General features: G+C 33.3%; 4 protein-coding genes across 5 annotated transcripts; 1 reads left to right on the top strand and 3 right to left on the bottom strand.

The window, feature by feature from the left end:
• The first annotated feature begins 12126 nt into the window (after positions 1 to 12126).
• On the top strand, positions 12127 to 14081 carry LOC107435551 (xanthotoxin 5-hydroxylase CYP82C4). The gene is made up of 2 exons (XM_016047182.4): positions 12127 to 13103; positions 13322 to 14081. Exons 1-2 carry the CDS (start codon positions 12156 to 12158, stop codon positions 13943 to 13945), a joined length of 1572 nt encoding a protein of 523 aa, XP_015902668.3. The 5' UTR covers positions 12127 to 12155; the 3' UTR covers positions 13946 to 14081.
• Positions 14082 to 14236: 155 nt separating this feature from the next.
• Positions 14237 to 15851, bottom strand: LOC107435555 (uncharacterized). The gene has a single exon (XM_016047186.4). It carries the CDS (start codon positions 15270 to 15272, stop codon positions 14385 to 14387), a length of 888 nt encoding a protein of 295 aa, XP_015902672.1. The 5' UTR covers positions 15273 to 15851; the 3' UTR covers positions 14237 to 14384.
• Positions 15852 to 17183: 1332 nt separating this feature from the next.
• On the bottom strand, positions 17184 to 19653 carry LOC107435550 (pentatricopeptide repeat-containing protein At2g15630, mitochondrial). The gene has a single exon (XM_016047181.4). The coding sequence runs from the start codon at positions 19401 to 19403 to the stop codon at positions 17478 to 17480; it is 1926 nt and encodes a 641-aa protein (XP_015902667.2). The 5' UTR covers positions 19404 to 19653; the 3' UTR covers positions 17184 to 17477.
• Positions 19654 to 20184: 531 nt separating this feature from the next.
• Positions 20185 to 22232, bottom strand: LOC107435558 (diphthamide biosynthesis protein 3). Of its 2 annotated transcripts, none has more exons than XM_016047192.4 (2): positions 21958 to 22232; positions 20185 to 20439 (listed from the first exon to the last, which is right to left on the bottom strand). In XM_016047192.4, exon 1 carries the CDS (start codon positions 22221 to 22223, stop codon positions 21966 to 21968), a length of 258 nt encoding a protein of 85 aa, XP_015902678.1. In that variant the 5' UTR covers positions 22224 to 22232; the 3' UTR covers positions 20185 to 20439; positions 21958 to 21965. The 2 variants fall into 2 exon arrangements, with proteins under 2 accessions (XP_015902678.1, XP_048336795.1); XM_048480838.2 differs by having other exon boundaries at positions 20359 to 21588.
• Between the last annotated feature and the right edge of the window lie 3 nt (positions 22233 to 22235).

The following is a 22235-nucleotide window of genomic DNA, read 5'->3' as shown; positions in this document are numbered from 1 at the left end:
GTTTCCACGTCGCCTTTTTGCAAATATAATTTTTTTTTATTTTTTTAATTCAATTTGATTTTCTTTACAACATTAAATATCCTGTGAAAATATTTAAGCAACTTATTAAATTTATATTTTTTTTTTAAATCATGGTAACAGGCGACGCATAAAAGTATTTATGCATCGCTTATTAGCAAATAATTTTTTTTTTTTTGTGTGTGTGATCTTTTTGTTTAATCAATTTGATTTTCGTTCAGCATCAAATCACCAGTGAAAATATTTAAACAACATAAACTAGTGTTTTTTTCTTTTTTTTTAATTATCAGTAATAGGCAACACATAAGAATGTTTCCACGTCGCCTGTTAGCAAATATAATTTCTTTTTGTTTTTTTAACTCAATCTGATTTTCTTTACAACATCAAATATTCTGTGGAAATATTTAAGCAACTTATTAAATTAACATTTTTTTTAAAATCATGGTAACAGGCAACGCATAAAACTACTTATGCGTCGCTTGTTAGCAAATAATTTTTTTTTTTTTGTGTGTGTGATCTTTCTGTTTAATCAATCTGATTTTCTTTCAGCATCTAATCACCAGTGAAAATATTTAAACAACATAAATTAGTGTTTTGTTTTTTGTTTTTTTAATTATCAGTAATAGGTGACGCATAAAAATGTTTCCACGTCACCTGTTAGCAAATATAATTTCTTTTTTTTTGGTTTTTTTTTTTTAACTAAATCTGATTTTCTTTACAACATTAAATATCCTGTGGAAATATTTAAGCAACTTATTAAATTAACATTTTTTTTTAAATCATGGTTACAAGCGATGCATAAAATATTTATGCGTCATTTGTTAGCAAATAATTTTTTTTTTTGTTGTGATCTTTCTATTTAATTAATCTGATTTTCTTTCAGCATCAAATCACCAATGAAAATATTTAAACAACATAAATGAGTTTTCTTTTAAAATATTTTTAATCAATCTGATTTTCTTTCAAGTATATTTATTTTTTATTTAAACTTTCAAAAAACTTAAAATTTATAAGCTTTTTAATTTTGATAGGCGAAGTAGTTTCTTCTTTATAAGTCGCCCGTTCTAATTTCTTTTTTTTTTCTTTTGTATTTTGATTTTTTCTTTTGTTTGTGTCTTTAAATATTTTGATTTGCCCCTAAAATGTTTTTAATAACCATTTTTTATTCCCCAATATTCAGGAAATATTAAAAATAAAATGGCACGTTATTCGATGGGCTTTCTTTTCAACAATTAACCCCAAGTACAGATACTTGAGAGTTGGAAGCAATCTAGGAAGTATGAGAAGATTTTGAAGGATCATGCTCTCATTAGGCATTCGTGTTTCTTTTAAGGGTTTGAAGGATTTTGTGGGTTTCTTTCCTAAATTTCAAAGTTCCTTCTTCCTCTGCTTCTTCTTCTTGCTGGTGGTTGGGTTGGAAGCACTTCACCCTTTTGCCGTGGCCGTGGCCGTCGCCATGTTCGGTGGGTCGTGTACTTCGTTGTTGCGGTGGGTGGCTGGGATTTTTGCCGTCTCGTTGTCGGGATTGGGTTGCTGGGTTTCTGCCGTGCCATCGTCGTCGCCTGTTGTGGTGGCTTGAAGTTCCTTTTGATTGCTAGATTTGTAAAGGTGTGCTGTTTTTCATCCGTTTTGGGGTTCGGTGGTGTATGTGTTTGCTTAAAAAAATATTCTGTTTGTTGTTTTTTTTTTTTTTAAATATTTGTTCGTTACTATAATTTTGGTGGGGTTTTATGTTGTTAAAATCATGTCTTGTCGTCGACAATGGGTTAGCTAAATTTTGTTTGGAAAAATAGCTATATTTATTGAGTGGGGTTCGATTGTATGTAAAGCAAAATGATATGCTAATATTTGTATTATGTGTTTATATGTTTAAGTTCAAGATATAGCCTTTATAAATTGCGTGGGAAATGTCAACGGTATCACAGATGGTGCTCCGTTGCGGGTCTTAAAATGACGTCGTTTGTACGGCTCAAAATCCATTAGTGATTTAGTCGCCTTTTGTGTTTGAAAATGTTAATAACTGTTAAAGAGGATAGATGTTAAGAGAAGATACTATTACTGCATCACTTGGTAAATAAATTACATGAATTTATCGTTTGTTATTGTTATTAATGGTTTATTCATTATACTACACCCTATGTTCATATTGTTAGTAATATTAATTTGTGTTTATGTTGTTTGTATGTAGAATTATGGATCTTTTTAATGAACATGTCCTCTCGGATGGGGATGGCGCTGGATCACCATCCAGTGATATGGAAAGGCTGAATACGTCATCCCTAAGGCATAGAAAACGAGGGGCTACAACAATGAAAGGCCTTAGGAAGTATTTGGCGGGAAACAAAAGCTTGGAACCTCAATATAATGAGGTTGGAGTTGCTATTAACTCTAAGGCCATTCAACTAAACAATTTGGAGGGCTCGTTGGCTAGGAGCATAATACCAATTAATATACCTAATTAAAAAGATGTGTCAGATAGGTTAAAAGATAACCTATGGGCATCAATAAAGGTACGGAGTGCATTATTGTTAAATATTGTTTATTATGAATCATATTTAATTGATGAAGATTTTATAATTCCTTTTTTGCATTTGTAGCTTGTATGCATTTTACTTGCATTTCTAACTTACCGCATTTACTTGTCAATCAATGTTACTAAATATATATATATATATTAATTTTGCAGCAATATACGGGTAAAGATGATAGTTTTAGGAAGGTAACTTTAAAAGATTGTTGTGACAAATGGAGAAAATTCAAGAATTACTTATACAGATATTTTGTTCGACCATATATTGACACACCCGAAAAGTTGAAGCATCGACCCTCAATGTATGAATTCATAAGCCAAGACGTGTGGGATGATTTTGTACAACAAAGGTTGTTGGATAAATTCCAGGTATAGTTTTATTTAATGCACGTTAATATTGTATTAAATTGCACTGTCATTATTTATATAAAAATTAAAATTTGTTATGGTGACTTAAATTATTTGGGTTTTCTAATATGTATGTTTATAACTTTTGTAGGCATTAAGTCAAAAATATTCAGAAAAACAACAATTAAACAAGTATTCACATAGGATGGGTGCAATGGGCTACACGAGATTAGAAAGAGCCATTGTATGCAATTTATTTTTATTTACATTTAACCATATTAATTTTGTCATTATTACTTGATCACTTGCATTATTAAAATTAATTTATTTGTAACTTTTGAAGCAACTTGAAAGAGGCACTGAAGATTATGTAGACCGAGATGACCTATGGATACGGGCACGTATGGGGAAGGATGGAAAATATGCAAATGAGGAAACTGAACATGTAGCGGAAAAAGTTGTGAGTATTGTATTTTTTATGAATATTTGTTGCATATATTATTATTTAGTTCATTATTATATAAACTGATATATTTAATCATTTAAACAATATATTGTAGAATGACTTAAAGAAGAAGGCAACAGAAGGAGAAATTCGGCCTTCGCCTCCGATGGATATCCTCACACAAGCTTTGGGAAAAGAGGAGTATGGAGGTAGGCTTAAGGGTCGAGGCAAAGGATACACGGTGACTAACGTTTTCCATACTCTTAAGCCGAGTTCACAAAAAAAGACCAAGTCGGAGGGAAGTGGAAACAATGCAGTTTATGAGATGCTGCTCAAAGGTCTAGTGGCGATCAACATAAATTCAAGCAGCAGCAGCGTTGCCCAAGTTGATGCGCTCATATCGGCATGTGGTATTGACATTCCGTCACTCACTCATCTAGCCGATGCTGTTGCTGCTACTGGGACCTAAGTCGATGATGTTGTTGGTCAAGGGACTCTCCCATCCGATGATGTTGATGCTCTTGGGACCTAAGTCGATGATGTTGCTGCTCATGGGACCCACCCAGCCGATGATGTTGATGCTCTTGGGACCCAAGTCGATGATTTTGCTGCTCATGGGACTCAATCTGCATCTTGGGTTGATGCTCCTCGGATCTATCATGAGGTAATTATTTCATTATATATATATATATATATATGTTTAAGTGGGTTATTATTATCTATATAGCTCTCATGGTTGAAGAGCCCTACCTACCGCCATGAGGTCATGGGATCGAGTCTTTAAGTTGAAGTAATATTGTCATGTGAACATATATTAATTTATTTATTTATTTTTTTAACTTTGCAAGGTGTGAAATGCAATCTTGCACAAGGCAATGTTGGCCATATAGTAGCACGTGGCACTTTGGTACCTTCACTGCCAACGGATATGTGCCATGGTGTGAAGCTAGGTGCAGCAAATTATAAGGTCACTATTGATGATGTTATTGATGGATTTGCACCTTTGCCTATTCCGTCATTTGACATTATACGTGTCAGTGATGCTGAAGGTGCATTTGTTGCATGGCCAAGAGATCTTGTTATCTTGCCATCTGAGGAGGTATTGTTCGATGCAGCTATATATATTAATGAAGTTTAAAATAATTTCGTTTTTGTATATAATAATGAAGTTTAAAATAATTTCGTTTTTGTTCTACTTTAAATGTTGTTTGTTGATATTTGTAGGGAAGCTCGAACAGGTCAAATGTTGAGAATGATCAAGATGATAATGTTGATCCCTTAGTCGTTATCCCAACGATCCGAGAGTTGCTATGTCGGATCAAGGACGTCGATAGCGATCATTTATAGTTTTTTAATATGAAAGAAGAGATCTTTGGGGAAGAACAACAATTGGGCATAGCGAGGAGAGATATAAACAATTTTTGTTGCATGCAAGAATTATCTTCCGAATGCATCTTGTTCTACATAAGGTAAACTAAATTTGGATGTCTTTATAACTAATTCTTCAATTTAATTAATTATACACTATAATTACTTGTAATCGGATTATGTAGGCATTTATGTGAGGGATTGAGGGGCTACTTTGAAGGGAATTATTGCTTTGTTCATGTAACAGCCCAATTCACCCGCATGCGATATTGTCTGCTTTGGGCCCAGCTCGCATGGTTTTGTCAAAATGCGTTGCAAAGGGAAATGTATCCACACCCTCTTTTAAGGCATGCTTCATTTCCCTTTCCAACCAATGTGGGATCTCACAATCCTCCCCCCTTGGGGCTCAGCGTCCTCGCGGGCACACCGATCCGGGTACTGGCTCTGATACCATCTGTAACAGCCCAATCCACCCGCATGCGATATTGTCCGCTTTGGACCCAGCTCGCACGGTTTTGTCAAAACGCATCGCAAGGGAAAGGTATCCACACTCTCTTTTAAGGCATGCTTCATTCCCCTTTCCAACCGATGTGGGATCTCACAGTTCATTTGGATATTATTGCTTCGATTGGTCATCCAAACCCTCATGAACGGATGATAAATATATTAAGTAGATGGCAAGATGCAAGAAATAATCAACTATCATTCTTTCCCTACTGTGCAAGGTAATATTGTGTTAGTTTTAATTGAATTATGTTGTGAAAATATTAATTTCGAAAAACATCATATTAACTAAAATATTTTTTAGTGTTTTTAGGAATCATTGGATGCTATGTGTTGTTGATTTATACAAAGCAGTTGCATGGTTTTTTTATTCTTTAAAGACTCATAAGAATATAATTGATAAGGATCTAAAAACTTTGATCGATGAGTAAGTTAATAACTCTAATTTTTTTAATTAATTGTTCTTATATTGGATTTGTACTTTTGAAGCTACAATATAATCTTATACAATATCTATATTTCTATATAGTTCCTTCGTTGCATGGAACCAAGGAAAGACATCTGAAAAAAAACTTTGGTGGCAAAATACTAAGGTAATTATTATATATAAACTTAGCATTATTAGTTGTTAGTTAATTTAAATACTTGTATATATTCGTATATAATATTACACATAATTTACTGTTTGTAAATTTAGACACCGATGCAGCTCGGGAGTACGGCATGTAGTTACTATATTATGATGATAATGTGAGATATCATTAGGCACAAAGTTCCTCCTCGGGACTTAAGAGGAATGGTAAATTATTATTAATTTAATGATTTCATCATACTTCTATTATGTAATAATTAATATTTATGATTATTTGTATATGTATTAACAAAAGTTTTTCATGTTCAGTACGAAAGTGTCACTTGGTTACAAGCTGAAAATGTCAACGAATTTAGAGATGAATGGGCAACAGTAATAATCACAAGTATTTCAAACCAATGAATATCTATGCATGGTAGTGAAATAGCTAGCTTTTGTTAATAGCTTTTGTTTGTACATATAAAATTAAGTAGACCAATTTGTGAAAATCGCCCATAAGGTAATATTTGTTTTGCATGAACATTGGTTTTAAACATACCAATTTTACAAAAATTCAAACAATATTAAAAATAATTAAAATAAACTGTGAACAGGCAACGTACAATATGCTTGAGAGTCGCCTAATACAAATAATGCAAAAAAAAAAAAACAAAAACCATCACAGTTATGTGCTTAAATATTTTAACTGGTTATTTGAAGTAGAAAGTAAAACAGATTGATTTATATTTTTACAAAACCCAAAAAAAAAAAAAAAAAGGTGAACAGGCGATGCACAATAAGCTTTAGCATTGCCTGATACAAATAATGCAAAAAAAAAAAAAAAACCATCACAGTTATGTGCTACAATATTTTAACAGATTATTTGATGCCGAAAGTAAAACAGATTGATTAATATTTTTACAAAATCAAAAAAAAAAAATACAATAAAAGGTGAACAAGCAACGCACAAAATGCTTGAGGGTCGTCTGCTACAAATAAAAAAAAAAAAAAAACAAAAACCATCACAGTTATGAGCTTAAATATTTTAACTGGTTATTTGAAGTTGAAAGTAAAACAGATTGACTAATATTTTTAGAAACAAAAAAAATAAAAGGGTAACAGGCGATGCATAATACGATTATTTGTCGTCTGATACAAATAATGCAAAGAAAACAAAAACAAGAACAGTTATGCTTCTTAAATATTTTAACTGGTTATGTGAAGTTGAAAGTAAAACAGATTGATTAATATTTCTAAAAACCAAACAAATAAAATAAAATAAAATAAAATTGTAACAGGCGACGCATAACCATATTGTGTGTTGCCTTATACAACAAAAAAAGAAAAAAAGCCAACACAATTATGCTTCTTAAATATTTTTACTGGTTATTTGAAGTTGAAAGTAAAATAGATTGATTAATATTTTAAGAAAACCAAAAAAAAAAAAATTCCAATACTAATATAAAAGTCTAATAGGCGACGCACAACGTGATTTTGGGTCGCCTAATACAAATATTTTGTTCCAAAAAAAAAAAAAATCAAGCTCTCTGATTCTGCTTAAATATTTTCACTTGTTATTTAAAGTTGAAAGGAAATCAGATTGATTAATATTTTATGAAAAACGAAAATAAATAAATTTTTAGGGAACATGCGACTCACAATATGCATTTGTGTCGCATGATAAACATATTTTTGAAAAAAAAAAAACAAAAACAAGCTCTGTAAAGCTGCTTAAATATTTTCTCTTTTTATTTAAAGTTGAAAGAAAATTAATTGATTAATATTTACAAATATATATATATATATATATATTAATAGGCGACTCATAGAGATGTTTATGTGTCACCTTATATCAATAATATGCTGACAAAAAAATTAACAATTCAGCTTTGTTATTTTTTTTAAGTATTTTCACTGGTTTTTAAAGTTGAAAATAAAATCAAATTGATTAATATTTTTTTAAAAAGTAAAAAAAATAAATATAAGGGCATCGGGTGACGCAAAATATACCTATGCGTCGCCTAATACAAATATTTTTTGTAAAAAAAATTTAAAAAAAAGCCCTGTGTTGCTGCTTAAATATTTTCACTTGTTATTTAAAGTTGAAAAAAAATCAACTGCTTAATATTTACAAAAAACCAAAAAAAAAATAATAATAATAAATTAACAGGCGACGCATAATGTTGATTATGCATCGCCTGATATCAATAATGTGTGTTGCAAAAAAATAGAAATCCAGCACTGTTATTTTTCTTAAATATTTTCACTGGTTTTTAAAATTGAAAGAAAATCAGATTGATTAATATTTTATGAAAAAGAAAAATAAATAAATATAAGGGAATAAGGCGACACAAAATATACCTATGCATCGTCTGATACAAATATTTTTTGGAAAAAAATAATTAAAAAAAAGCTCTGTGATGCTGTTTAAATATTTTCACTTGTTATTTAAAGTTGAGAGAAAATCAACTGCTTAATATTTACAAAAAACAAAAAAAATAATAATAATAAATTAACAGGCGACGCATAATGTTGATTATGTGTTACCTAATATCTATAATGTGTGTTGCAAAAAAATAAAAATCCAGCACTGTTATTTTTTTAAAAATATTTTCACTTGTTTTTAAAGTTGAAAGAAAATCAGATTGATTAATATTTTATGAAAAAAGAAAATAAATAAATATAAGGGAATAAGGCGATGTAAAATATACCTATGCGTCGCCTGATACAAATATTTTTTGGAAAAAAAAAAAGAAAAAAAGCTCTGTGATGCTGCTTAAATATTTTCACTTGTTATTTAAAGTTGAAAGAAAATCAACTGCTTAATATTTACAAAAAACCAAAAAAAAAAAGTAATAATAGATTAACAGGCGACTCATAATGTTGATTATGCGTCGCCTGATATCAATAATGTGTGTTCCAAAAAAATAAAAATCGAGCACTGTTATTTTTCTTAACTATTTTTATTGGTTTTTAAAGTTGAAAGAAAATCAGATTGATTAATATTTTATGAAAAAGAAAAATTAATAAATATAAGGGCATAAGGCAACACACAATATGCCTATGCGTCGCCGGATGTATATATTTTTGTTAAAAAAAAAAATCTCTATGATGCTGCTTAAATATTTTTCATTTGTTATTTAAAATTGAAAGAAAATTAACTGATTAATATTTACAAAAAACCAAAAAAAAAAATTAATAAGTTAATAGGCGACACATAGAGTTTGTTATGCGTCGCCGGATATCAATAATGTGGAACAAAAAAAAAATTAAAATCCAACTCTGATATTTTTCTTAAATATTTTCACCTATTTTTAAAGTTGAAAGAAAATCAGATTAATGAACATTTTTCTTTAGTATAGCATTTAAACAATACAATTCATATAAAATATACGCACTCTATTAAAGGCGATTCCATTGGGCTGAATATTCAGCGACTCTTAATGGATGCGTCGTATGTTGTTGTTTCTAGCAACTTCTTGATGTCGACATTTTTCATATGTGTCGTCTATTTATTGAATTTTTATTGACGCATTAACCTCAGAGTCGCGGTTTTGTTTTTTTAAACGCATTTATTTCGTGGCGTCGCTAAGAGTGTGTCACTAGATTTTAATTTTCGCATAGTGACTTCTCCTTTCGACATAAAACAAAATTACAAATTAGTTGATTATGAGTTTCTGGTTACTTGAAATTTCATTGACATGGAGCTGTTGTTACTTGGCCAACTTGGTCGTTTAACTCCACTTTATGACGCCCTCCAATCTGAAATTGTTTCCATGTTGATGAGGACATGCAGGACTGATGGGAATTGGCTTGACTAGCCAGCCCATCTCCATAGTTGTTGGCGGTTTGATAAACCTGCTCAAAGGACATGTAGGATTGATGGTAAGCAACTTGACTAGGTAGTCTATCTGTCTCCATGGTCGAATTACATTTTGGTTCCACCAGGGGCACCGAAAAGATGTTGGGCAATTTTCCAACATCGTATCTCTCAATGATGCAGGCATGTCACTTAAAAAATTTAAAGTATTTTTGAAAAAATTAGAATAAGAAAATAAATAAAATTACTGTATGTATAAAAATCTGACTAATATCAAACAATTGAATTAAAGTTACAAAGAACAAAACAATTTAAAAGTTTTTTTAAATGCCTAGGTCTTAATAATGAAATTCATTTAAAGAAAATAGTAGAAATTTAGACAAATGGTAGAACAGGGACAAAAATAAAACTTGCTGGAAAAATAAACTTACTTACAAGGTGATGGCATTTTAGAGATTTCCAAATGTACTCTAAGATAAGATTTCTAAGTTAAAAGTTTTGATATGTATGAAGATGAATCCCTTTCTTCTTCCTTCAATACCTATTTATACGTGAATGATCCTTCAAGTTATGCATAATAAAGGCAAATCATCTTCAATTCCTCAAATCAAGTAATTATTACCAAATGAAGTTTTTCCTTTTATTACTCGGATCAAATTTGAATAAATTTCATGAATAGCCATCAAACCATTAATCTTCTCAATCAAACATAAAATATGAACTCGACCTTATTTAGGCCTTTCTTCAAAGAAACATTTATTATTCCAAAATTATATAATAGCCTTATTCAACCTTTCTGACAGAATTGCTCTCTTGGCCATTTCTAGAAACCCAAGATGGCTCTGCCTAGAGAAACTCCCTTGGCAAAACCGCAGGTTGTTATGGCGACGACTGACCATCGGACTTGGGGTTTTTGGTTGCCTGGACGTGGGTTATCTCAGTGGTTAGTGTGTGTAAGGTTTTGGCATCAAGAAAGGGGCAAATTCGGCATGACCTCGGTTTGCCGTCAAAATGGGTTGTATGTCGGATCGGTTTGGATTTATGGATTTGGAGGGTTTTTAGGATTTTTTGGATATTTTGTTAATTTGTTTAGTGTTGGGAATACTCCTTAATGCATATATATATATATATATATATAAGTCTAGGATTTACTAAATGATAAATTTTAATATTAGATTCAACATAAATAAATATTCATATCAGTACTGATTTTCACACAGATAAATATTGATATTTAAAAATTTTTAAAAGCCAAAATTTTCTAACAAGAAGTGAAAATTAAATAAACCGCTGATTTACGAGCTATACATTAGGATGTTTTAGTCAAACTAAATTAAATTTAAGGTCTATTAACAGTTAAACTAATCATTCCCAATTTAACCACATAAAATTTAAATTCCAATTGTTAACAGATTAGCATGTTTTACAAAAGAATAAAAAATAACTAATCACTCATAGAATTACAGAAATAAATATGTAAAAAAAATAAAATCAATTTAGAGTGGTGGTCTTATCACAAAGATATTGGAAATATGATAACCCATTCCATATTACATATATATTAACACATAATAATAGAACTTTTATTTTCTTTTTCAGTTTTTGGGCAACAAAATTGGTGCAAGAATGATCAAATATATAATATATTATAAATTCCAATACTGATTTTAGTTCTTTCTGTTTAGCTTCTGCCAAAACTCTGTATGGTTTGGGTGAACATTTGCTAGGAGAGACCATCTTTTTAGTTCCCAAGTATTATCTTAAAATCAAATAAATAAAACAATAACTCAAAAGATTATATATCATACTCAAAATAGGAAGTAGAAATTTGCAAGCCAATGTTATTGGGTCTCTAAATTTGGGAAATAAAAGTCAATGTTTCCACAAGATTGCTTCAAACAAATTTTTTTTTTTTTTTTGGGTAATAATTGCTTCAAACATCTTTGCTCCATATTCTACCCTCCATTTGGATTCCGTATTGAATTGGAATGGATTAAAATATAATAAATTTACTCCAGTCTCATATTTGATGCAACATTATTTTTCTCATGGGACTGAACAATAAACAGTGGAGCCTTTATCCCATTTTTAATCAAGTGGATTAAGTAATCTTTTTAAAAACATGGGTTTAGATGGGATTATCTCATTAGAAATTGACTGGCATTGAGAAAGCACTAGATCTCAGATGTAACTAATTACTTGTTGTCCAGGCAAACAGTTGAAGAGGCGTGATTGAATCAGAAAGTAACAAAATTGTATGACATCCTTGAGCACCATAGTCTACATAAATTACGCAAAAAAATAAAAATAAAAATAAAATGTTTGTACTTATTCAATTTTTAAATGTGGTTGTTCTCATGCTTGTTTAATCAAACCAAATGAATCGATTCCCACCTTGAAATTCTTTGGCTTGCCTTTTTTTTTTGTTTTTTTGTTTTTTTGTCATTCAAAGAAATAAAATTGAACACGACACGATACCAACTTCAATCCAGCTAGCTACTTAAATGGGATTATTCCATGCCGATCCAAATTCTTTACTTGCTAAAAATCCATGGAGTATTTCCCTAATCAACTGCAACAATTTACCCTCTGTGGAACACTTGTTGCTATCATCAGCATCTTGATTGTACTATACAACGTTAAAAAGAACAAGAAAAACAAAGGTAGAAGACCACCAGAGCCAGCAGGAGCATGGCCATTAATCGGTCATCTTCATATCCTTGGAGCAGACAAGCTGTTTCACAGAGTTCTTGGAGCCTTGGCTGATGAGTATGGACCGGCTTTCTCAATTCGAATAGGAATTCATCGAGCACTTGTGGTTAGTAGCTGGCAAGTAGCTAAAGAATGTTTCACTACCAACGACAAGGTCTTCCCATCAAGACCAAAGGCCTTGGCTGGGAAGATCATGGGATATGACCATGCCATGTTTGGTATGTCACCTTATGGTCCATACTGGCGTGACATTAGGAAGCTAGCTACAGTCCATCTACTCTCGAATCACCGGCTCGAGTTACTCCAGCACATCCGAGATTCAGAAATCAACTGTTTCATGAAGGAGTTGTATGAGCAATGCATTGAAAATGGTGGACAGGCTTTGGTGGAGATGAAGGATAGGTTTGGGGACTTGGCAATGAACATAACAGTGAGGATGCTTGCTGGGAAACGCTTTTGTGGTACGAGCGGTGATGCTCAGGAGTCAAGGCTGTGTCGAAAGGCCTTAGGGAGTTTCTTCTACTTTTTTGGGATGTTTATGGCTTCAGATACAGTTCCTTTTCTTGGTTGGTTGGACGTTGCTAAAGGGTATTTGAGGGAGATGAAGAAGACGGCAAAAGAGCTGGACTGTGTGTTTGGGAAGTGGGTGGATGAGCATCGTCATAGGAGGCTCAGAGGAAGCATTGAAGAGGAAGAGCTTGACTTCATCCATGTTATGCTTTCTGTCATGGATGAAGGAAAGCAGTCTGTTCATGATGCCAATACTGTCACTAAAGCCACTTGTTTGGTAAGGTTCTGACACACATTAAAACTTGTCTAACCATAATAAAAAAAGCTAAGGGGAATTTGTCGCAATATTAATATATGATTCTATTTTTGGTTTTGGGGCAACAAATTAATTAACTACACTAGTGTTGACCTAAGGAAACTTTGAATGTATGATTACAATGTCTAAAAATCAATAAACAGTTAAGAAAATTATATGAAATCAATGTTTATTTGCAGAGCCTCATCTTAGGGGGCAATGATACCACGGTTGTTACTCTTACATGGGCAATCTCTCTGCTATTGAATAACCCCGAAAAGCTAAAAAAGGCACAAGAAGAGCTTGATATTCATGTAGGAAAGCAACGCCGAGTGAACCAGTCAGACATACAGAACTTGCTCTACGTACAGGCCATTGTCAAGGAAACTCTACGATTATATCCTGCTTTGCCACTTTCAGCACCTCGCGAAGCCTTGGAGGACTGTACCATAGCCGGCTTCCATGTTCCAGCAGGGACTCGCCTCTTCGTCAACCTGTGGAAGTTGCAACGTGACTCAAGCATTTGGTCCAACCCATTAGAATTCCAACCGGAGAGGTTCCTCACAGAGCATGCTCATTTCGATGTTAGAGGTCAGAATTTTGAGTACATACCATTTGGTTCTGGTAGGAGATCATGCCCTGGAATTTCATTTGCTCTCCTTGTCCTACACCTTACATTGGCTAGGCTACTTCATGGATTCAACTTGGAAAGAGTCTCTGATAAACTGGTTGATATGACTGAAAGCCCAGGGATGACCATCCCTAAAGCAACACCATTGGAGGTCGTCTTGACCCCAAGGCTAGCTTCTGTGCTATATTGTTAATTAATAAGCAAAAAAGCTATTAGATTATCTGCTTTATTTTTACCAACGGTCTTCATTTGTCAATACTTGGTATATTTGTAGTATTGTCGTATTATCTGTCACCTTTTATGATATGCAACAATTACATTATTGTTTATGATGGTAATATTATTTAACATTACTCGAATATTTTTACTGAGAGTAAAAACAAGAGTGAAAAACCCATTACAGTGACTACGTTTTTTTTTTTTTTTTTTTTTGGCTCTTTATGCGGATATTATGATCTGATTTTGAGTAGATTCAAGTGACAAGTTCACAGAAATAACTTGCTTGGTCTCACACTTCTTCAGCTAGTGTAGTTTAGTGATAACATGTTTATTGGTTCCCATATACATGCCCTTAAAAGGCCATGAACATAGATGTCAAACGTGTCAAGTTTGACATGCATACTGAAATATATTCAGGGGTGAGTTTGCTTGAAACAGTTCATAAGTATCTGGACATCCGCTCCTCTACTGCGAAGTTGTTCATACTCGTTTGGAGGTTCCCTTGGAGTGAATTTTGCAGCTGATCTCAGGCACATGGATCCCGTGATTATCAAAATTCCTGAAAGTATCCAACTGAATTGCAAGTTGGCCAATGCTCTTGCCCTAAAATCTGCATCACCAGACCCACAAATGACTGCACCAAGCATGTCATCACTACTACCCTCAGCGGAATTCAGATTGCAACCCAGTGGAACAAACCTAGGAAGCCATAGCATGAACCCCATGTTCATAAACCAGCAGCCTTGAAATACCACAGAGTTTGACAGAACAAGAGCTGCTGGAAGACTGGTTGGGAAGCAACTTGCTGCCAAAGCTGCTATAAGAGAAACAAACACTATGAGTTGTAGAAGCCCATGGTAATGCCCTTCAAGCCCAACATGGTCAGTTGAGTGGAAATGGAGTAGGAAAAGCTCTTGTCCAAAAACAGAGGCGACAAGTATTCCTGCAACCCCAGATAGGATCTGCATTGAATGGATCAACTCAGCAAAAAATGTAAAGCCTGCAAATAAAGCAAGATGGATGAACATAGTGGCATGTTCGAAGTTGTCAAGTTTGAAAGCAAAACGAAGGAAAGGAAAGTCTAGAATTTGCATGAAGATTGCAAATAGAGAGAAAGATAAGATGAAAATGAGCTCCAGGTGTTTAAGTTTTGAAGGAGGGCTGTTCAATGGGTACCAAAACCTTACTGTAAAATTAGAAGGGCCTTGGAGAAAGTAGGATCTGATGGTATTGATGGTGTGCCATAGGCCAAGGAGAGTGAATGCCAAACCAGGTATTATGTGTCCAACAAAGGTACCCATTTCAAGCAAGCTTGTCTCGGAGATAAGCTTTTTTCTTGTCTATCTGACAATGACCTCGAGATGGAGCTTAGAAACACAAGAACTCATATATAGAAGATATCTTGCCACAGATAATTATTAAAAAGCAACACGATTACATTGGGGTAAAATATTCAAATCTTTTGGTGCATAATGCATGTATTTCCACAAACAAAAATTGCAGAAAAGGACATCCAAGCGTGCACAACATCAGGTGGGAAAAAAAAAAAAATGGAAAACCGAAAGAGTTAAAAAGAAAATGGGGTATTGGAAATGGAAAATGAAAATATCCCCATAAATTATTTAATGTGTTTTCTCAATTTACATAGTCAGATTGCACATCTTAATAGTTTCCGTTCCTGTTACTTAGGATGCTAGCACTTGTATTAAAAGTTATTGTACTGGTTAAACTAACTTGATGTAGATAATCAGATTTGTATTCCATGAAAAGTTATTGTACTGGTTAAACTAACTTGATGTAGATAATCAGATTTGTATTCTATACTTTTCATACCATGCAAATTGATTCAACGGAGAATAGGAACAGACAGGGTACGATCATGTTCTGTTTCATCATGGTAATATATATATATATATATATATTTGGTTATTTACTATGATTGGTATTCTTGTATGGGACAATCCTTTGAAAGGGATAAACTCGTGGAGTTGTGAGAACCACAAAATGTCCATCTGCATGTAGTGGAAGAGTGAAGTGTTTCCAATATATTGAAGTGTGGCAACTAAGATGTTCCCACTTGTTCACCATATTCAACTAAACAACTACATAAATTATAATAAAGGTTTCTAGGTATAGCACCTTACTGCATGCCACACTAAAGAAGCATGGAAGACTATCTCCACTAGGAAAAATAACACTTTATAGCGCCTGGAAAGAAATTACTATGGATCCAGCTGACAGAATTTGAATGAACCAGCAGCTCAAATTAAAGAAACATAGAGCTCTAACCAAACATTTTCAACTAAAGATTTTGAAACCTTTGCAGAGTTTGGAATATCGGATTGGATTGGACTATTTTAAGTCCTGAAATAGTCTAATTCAGTTTCAGTTGGACCACACTTGAAATAATTCAATCTAATCCAGGCCAGCCCTGCATTTGAAACGGACAGATTTTGCGAAATTATATTAGATTTTCTCAGACATCTCAATGAAACAGAATCAGTTGGACCACACTTAAAATAATTCAGTCTAATCCAGACCTGTCCCGCATTTGAAACGGACAGGTTTTGCGAAATTATATAAGATTTTCTCAGACGTCTCAATGAAATGGAATGCATCCTCCCATCTTACATGGGACTCAAAATGAGGCACAGTTGGCTTTTAAATACGTTTTAAGTGATTTTATTAGTGCTCAAATAAGGGATGTTAATCATTCAGAAGTACAATCACTTATCATGAGTCCTTCTACAGTCAGGACAGTCTGCATACGGACCAACATAGACAAGGGAAAACAATGATTTTTTCCAAAACCATTGTCGTTTCCTTAGTCCGCATGCGGATGGTCCTGACCACAGAATTATCCCACTTATTATTATCTGTTTTTATTTCTCTTGTCTGTATGCTCCCTAAAATATAATAGAGAATTTAACTTCCTATTTGCATCTAAAACTACGTCAGGTCTTGGGACAGATTCTACTGTACTTATGCTTTTCTTTTCTGTACTAATTTCCTACTTTTTCATTTTTTTTTTCTTTCTGCATTAATTATGTGTAATCACAGTCACACTTGAAAAGAAAAGAGGAGCATTGGTATTGCACAAAATTGAAAATAAAGTAGGAAAGATTTATGTCTCTTAGTGCTGTAACATTTAGTAAGTGTGTCGCATTTGTTGCATCTTTCACTGATTATTTATCAAATCAAAATTGCTAACGTGAAAAATTTTCCAGGCAATGACTTCTGCCTTTATCTCATTACTCTTTCAATGCATAATATACTGCAGCAACATTGAATTGCAGTGCAGCTACAAATATATTGCTCAATACTGATAATAATAAATGAATGAACACCAAAGAAACAGGATGCACGACCTTACAAGAGAGTGTGACCAAATGGCAAAGGCCTCAGTTGAGCATGTCAATTGGCTCAATCTTTAAAGAGTAAAACAAATAAATAATGCCAGACTTTTACCCCTAGAAAGTACAGAACTTCAGGGGCAAACAAGTAATTCATGAATCAGCACTCTTCAAAAACTCACCATCTTTCCCAATTCCCTTGATTAGAGAAATATAGGTGCTGTCTTCAGGTTTAATCCCTTTGCTTACCATTTCTTTAAGCAGCTCTTCAGCAAGAACACCTTCCTGGTTTTTGCATAGGCCTTCTATAAGGGCATTATAAGTGAGAAGGGTAGGATCAAAACCTATACTCAACATTTCATCCCGAACTTTAAACGCGTCCTTCATATCACCTCTTTTACTATAACCACTAATGAGGGTATTGTAACTAATATGATCAGGCTTAATTCCTCTTCTCTTCATCTCATTGAGAAGTTCACGAGCTTCTTCAACCTTTCCTTTCCTGCAATGTCCTTGCATCAGTGTATTGTAAGTCACTTCATCTGGAGGAACCTTCAGTTTATCCATCTCCTCCAAAAGTGAGAGCGCACGGTTGATATTACCATTTGCACAGTGACCATCAAGCAATGCATTGAAAATCACAAGATCAGGCAAAACATCTTTATCGATCATCTTCTCAAATAAGTCATCTGCCTCCTTCATTCTATTCCGTTTACTCAAAACACAAATAAGTGATGTATATGTAATCTTTGTAGGCTGAATCCCTTTACTCAACATTTCATCAAAAAAGCTAAATGCTTTCTTCACATTCCTACATCTGCTATAGCCGTTGATTAAGATATTATAAGTAATGGAATCAGAATTTATTCCCTTCTCTCCCATTTCTTTAAACAGGTTGTCAGCTTCGGCCATTCTTGCTTCCATAAACAATGCATGAATCAACATATTGTAAGTTGACACAGTCGGCATTAGACCCTTCATAACCATCTCATCCCTATAACTGAAAGCTTTCTCCAAATCACCTTTGTTGCAATAACCATCGATCAATGTATTATAGGTCACGGCACTAGGGGCCAACCCGGTTTCCACCATTTTATCAAACATCCCAGATGCTTCCTCAAGTTTTCCTTCCTTGCACAAGGCACTAATAAGTGAACCATATGTATATGAATCCGGCTCAACACCTTTGCGTTTCATTACATTAAAGATTGCATGAACCCTTTCAAGTTTCCCACTTGAGCAAAACCCATGAATGATTGTATTATAGGTAACAACATTGGGCTTCACCCCCAAACACTCCATAAACCCAATAAATTCTTTTGCCTTCTTCAACTTCCCTTCTTTACACAACACATTAATCATTATGTTAAAAGTATAGACGCTAGACTTTATCCTCAACTTAAACATCTCAGCATACAAAACCCATGCCTTCTCCAATCTATTCAGTCTCAAGAACAAACTTAACATATCATTACAAGTCTCAATCTTTGGAACGACTCCATCCTCCTTCATCATGTGAAAGCACTCAAAAGCCTCATCAGCCCTCTTCAACTCACAACAAGCCCTTATCAACAAATCAAAAACAATGCTACTTTTTATACTCAAACGTTCTCTTGCATCCCTCAGCTCAACAAATATCTCCTTAATCATTGCAATGCCACTATTGATAACTTTGTTTAAAAGTTGTAAAGTGGGTTTTGGGGATGGTTGGCGAGCGACAATGGCAATGGCGAGGCAGTGGTTTCTGACATCCAAACACCCAACATGGGTTATGAATTGAAAAACGAGCTGTGGGTTTTTCTGGAGACTTAACAAAGTATCCGAAATTGAAGCAGGGGAGAGCTCAGCCGAGACCTGTTCGATTAAATGCCACTGAGAAGAGTGGATCGAGTTCAGAATGAACTGCTGGGAGACATCATTTGTGGGATTTGTAGGAGGGACATTTTGGGTTTGCTGTGAAGTGTAGGAAACAGGAACTGAAGAAAAATATGGATGGGAGTGAGATTGGTTTGTGGGGAAGCAACGTCTCAGTTTGTGAAGCTTGATTGCTTGAGCATAAAGAACTGTATGGGGTTTCATTGACGGCGAGAGAAATAGAGGAAGTGAGTGAAGGATAAAAAGAGAGAGGGAAAGAGAACGAGCTCCGACCGATTAAAGACAAAATCAGAAGAAGAAACGGAAATGTTTTGCCGCGAGTTGCTTTGAATTCTGGCCCCAAATTATGATTTCTGCTAGCAAAGAAACAGAGGATGTACTTCTATTTGAAGCGGTCAAGGAAAACGAAATTGTATGCATATAAAAACCTCACATACAGGACTTATAAAATTACGGGGACATTATTTTGTAAAAATGCTTTTGTGCCCATGATTTTGAATTACATTATCAATTCTTTTTTAAACATAACTTTAAATTACAATTGATTTATTTTTGGTTGCAAAGGAAAAATATTATTCAACAGGAGATTATAAAACATATTAATTGCACTGTGAATAATAATTGATAGATTTTAAAAGGACTAAGATAATACGAATGAAATTTCTAATCTTAAAAATTATGCTTATCAAATAAAAAGAGAATCATAAAATTATGTATATAACTTCCATCTTATTGTTCTTTCAGAGAATCATTTTTAGCCAAACGCAAAGCTTATAGTTCTTACCTTGTTTCTTTTTTTTTTATCAAAAAGATTCGTTAAAACATTCACATTCATATAAGTTCGAGCCACTACCATACGTTTATTTTCCTGTTTCTATTTTTACTATCAGACGGTATGAATTTGAGATAGGCTAACTTGGTGTGTCATTGAAAGAGGTGTTAATTTAATTCTCCAAAATTACTTCAAATTAATACAAAACTAAACTTGCATTAAACTATTCATTCAGATATATTTCAGCGTAACCATAACAAATAATAGTTTCTTCTGGTACATGACAACAATGGTTCTGAAAATCGTATGTAAATCTCATCATTTCACTCTCCCTTCTTTCCCATTTTCATGGTTAAATACAAAATAATTTTCCATATCTATCACTCCCTCACATACTTCATAACTAGTCAAGCTCTAACAAAACTTTGGAATTATCGTCTGCCACTTTGCCACCTCCATTGCATGTCACTGCAAAGACAGGAAAAGCATTATAGCTTATTCATTAAGACACTGTCAAAAAAAAGCCCATAGGAGGTAATAAATGAATTATAATTTATCACCCTTTGGAATAGAAATTGTTACGAACCTTGAAACATAAATAAATAACATCTGCCATTTAGATAACTAGAACTTAAAACGTGCTTATGGAAATGTACAATGGACTCTTAAACCATTACTCAGAGCATTCCAAAGTACAATACAAAGTAGGAAAAATATTCCTTCCAAAACATTGTTTCTCGGTCGTTGTCTCGCATACAAAGAGCAAATAGTTTAGGTTTAGGTATTTCATTTGAAATACACTATACGATGAAAGACTAGCTATCCAAACAGTATGCAAGAAACTCAGGAAAATGAATTAAAGAACTATTGTCAATTCACATGAGGCCTAGTAAAGTTAGTGAATAATTAAATATAATATTAAATTTAATCATATACAAATTCTAATTTTTTTATTACTCCTCAAATATAACCAAATATAATTAAAGAAACATTGACTGTTTGACCATTTTTTTGTTTTTAATTTTTAAAATATTATTTTAAAAATAAAAAAATAAACTATTTTTATTTATTTTTTGAAAACAATAATGTTTATTTAAAAAGAATTTTCAAAACTAAAAAATTAAAAATTAAAAATATTATTTTAATATTTTTTAAATTTATTTTTAAAACTGGCCAAACCGTGAAAAACATTGATTTTAAAAAACTAATTCCAATAAAGTAGATTTTGAAAACCAAACCCTTCTAAACTTTAACATTTTCCAGACGATACGTAACCAGAAAACAAAAATCAGTGGAACTAGAAATGGGAGATGCCACAACATTATGGTAATCCTTCCTCAAGGGGTAATTAAAAAAAGATAGAAAACAAGATCAGCATTTATCTTGCTTTCCAAACTTCATGAACCATAATCGAGCCAAATATTGCCGAATTACTCAGAAATTGAAACAACCAGTACACGTTTCATGATTGAGCAACAGTTTCACGAGGTTATTATTATTTTTCACCTTAACCTAACCTCTGCAAGTTATGTTTGAATACCGTTCAAAAAAGAGTGAAATTAAAAGTAAAGCTAAAGCCCTTTATAAAATACTTCTGCAAAATTTCCCTTCTTTTCCCTGCATCATCCAAAAGACCCATATGCAAGTCATTCACAGACAGCTACAGGAAAGGTTCTCTAATAGTACAAAAAAAATAAATAAATAAATAAAAATTTCTATCTAAATTTTTAAAATCCAATTTCCTTCTGGGAGAAAAAACACATGATGGAGTTGTAACATATAACATCTTGAACATCAATGGCCATATATTGGCGCCTTTGCAAGACAACCATGTAAATGTTATTTAACTTTAACAACAGTAAACAAAGTTGTTTTTATATTCTACGCAATTTCAAAACCAAACCAATAACATCCAAAATAAAAAATAAAAGGCAATAAACGACAAAGAAATACTTAAAAATTCAAAAATTGGCAATAATAACTAACATGGAGATTCAAGCAACGGTGACGGTTTGCTGCTTGGACGGTTCGAGGCCCTTGTTGGTTTTCCGATCAGGTTCACCGGAGAAATCCTCCATGTTGTATATGACGGTGATGTAAAGCGAACAGCTAGGGCACCGAGCTATCTCTTCCCCGAGCTTGAGGTCGTCCTTGGTGATCTGAAACAAATCTCCGCAAGGGCAAGGGTACGTGTAAGCCTGAAGCTCCTCGTTCCACTCCATGTCCTCGATCTCCACGTCGTCGTACGACATCGTTTTTTTTGT

This window comes from Ziziphus jujuba, chromosome 9 (assembly GCF_031755915.1).
Source record: "Ziziphus jujuba cultivar Dongzao chromosome 9, ASM3175591v1".
NCBI classification, from domain to species: Eukaryota; Viridiplantae; Streptophyta; class Magnoliopsida; order Rosales; family Rhamnaceae; genus Ziziphus; species Ziziphus jujuba.
The sequence above is the reverse complement of the archived record's forward strand: the minus strand, read 5'-3'. Positions and strand labels throughout refer to the sequence as shown.

Excerpts from the sequence above, each read along its gene's own strand:
- LOC107435551 (XM_016047182.4), top strand. The coding sequence starts at position 12,156 with ATGGAGTATTTCCCTAATCAACTGCAACAATTTACCCTCTGTGGAACA. Across the intron at positions 13,104-13,321 it reads TCACTAAAGCCACTTGTTTG|AGCCTCATCTTAGGGGGCAA; the intron begins GTAAGGTTCTGA and ends GTTTATTTGCAG.
- LOC107435550 (XM_016047181.4), bottom strand. The coding sequence starts at position 19,403 with ATGAAACCCCATACAGTTCTTTATGCTCAAGCAATCAAGCTTCACAAA.
- LOC107435555 (XM_016047186.4), bottom strand. The coding sequence starts at position 15,272 with ATGGGTACCTTTGTTGGACACATAATACCTGGTTTGGCATTCACTCTC.
- LOC107435558 (XM_016047192.4), bottom strand. The coding sequence starts at position 22,223 with ATGTCGTACGACGACGTGGAGATCGAGGACATGGAGTGGAACGAGGAG.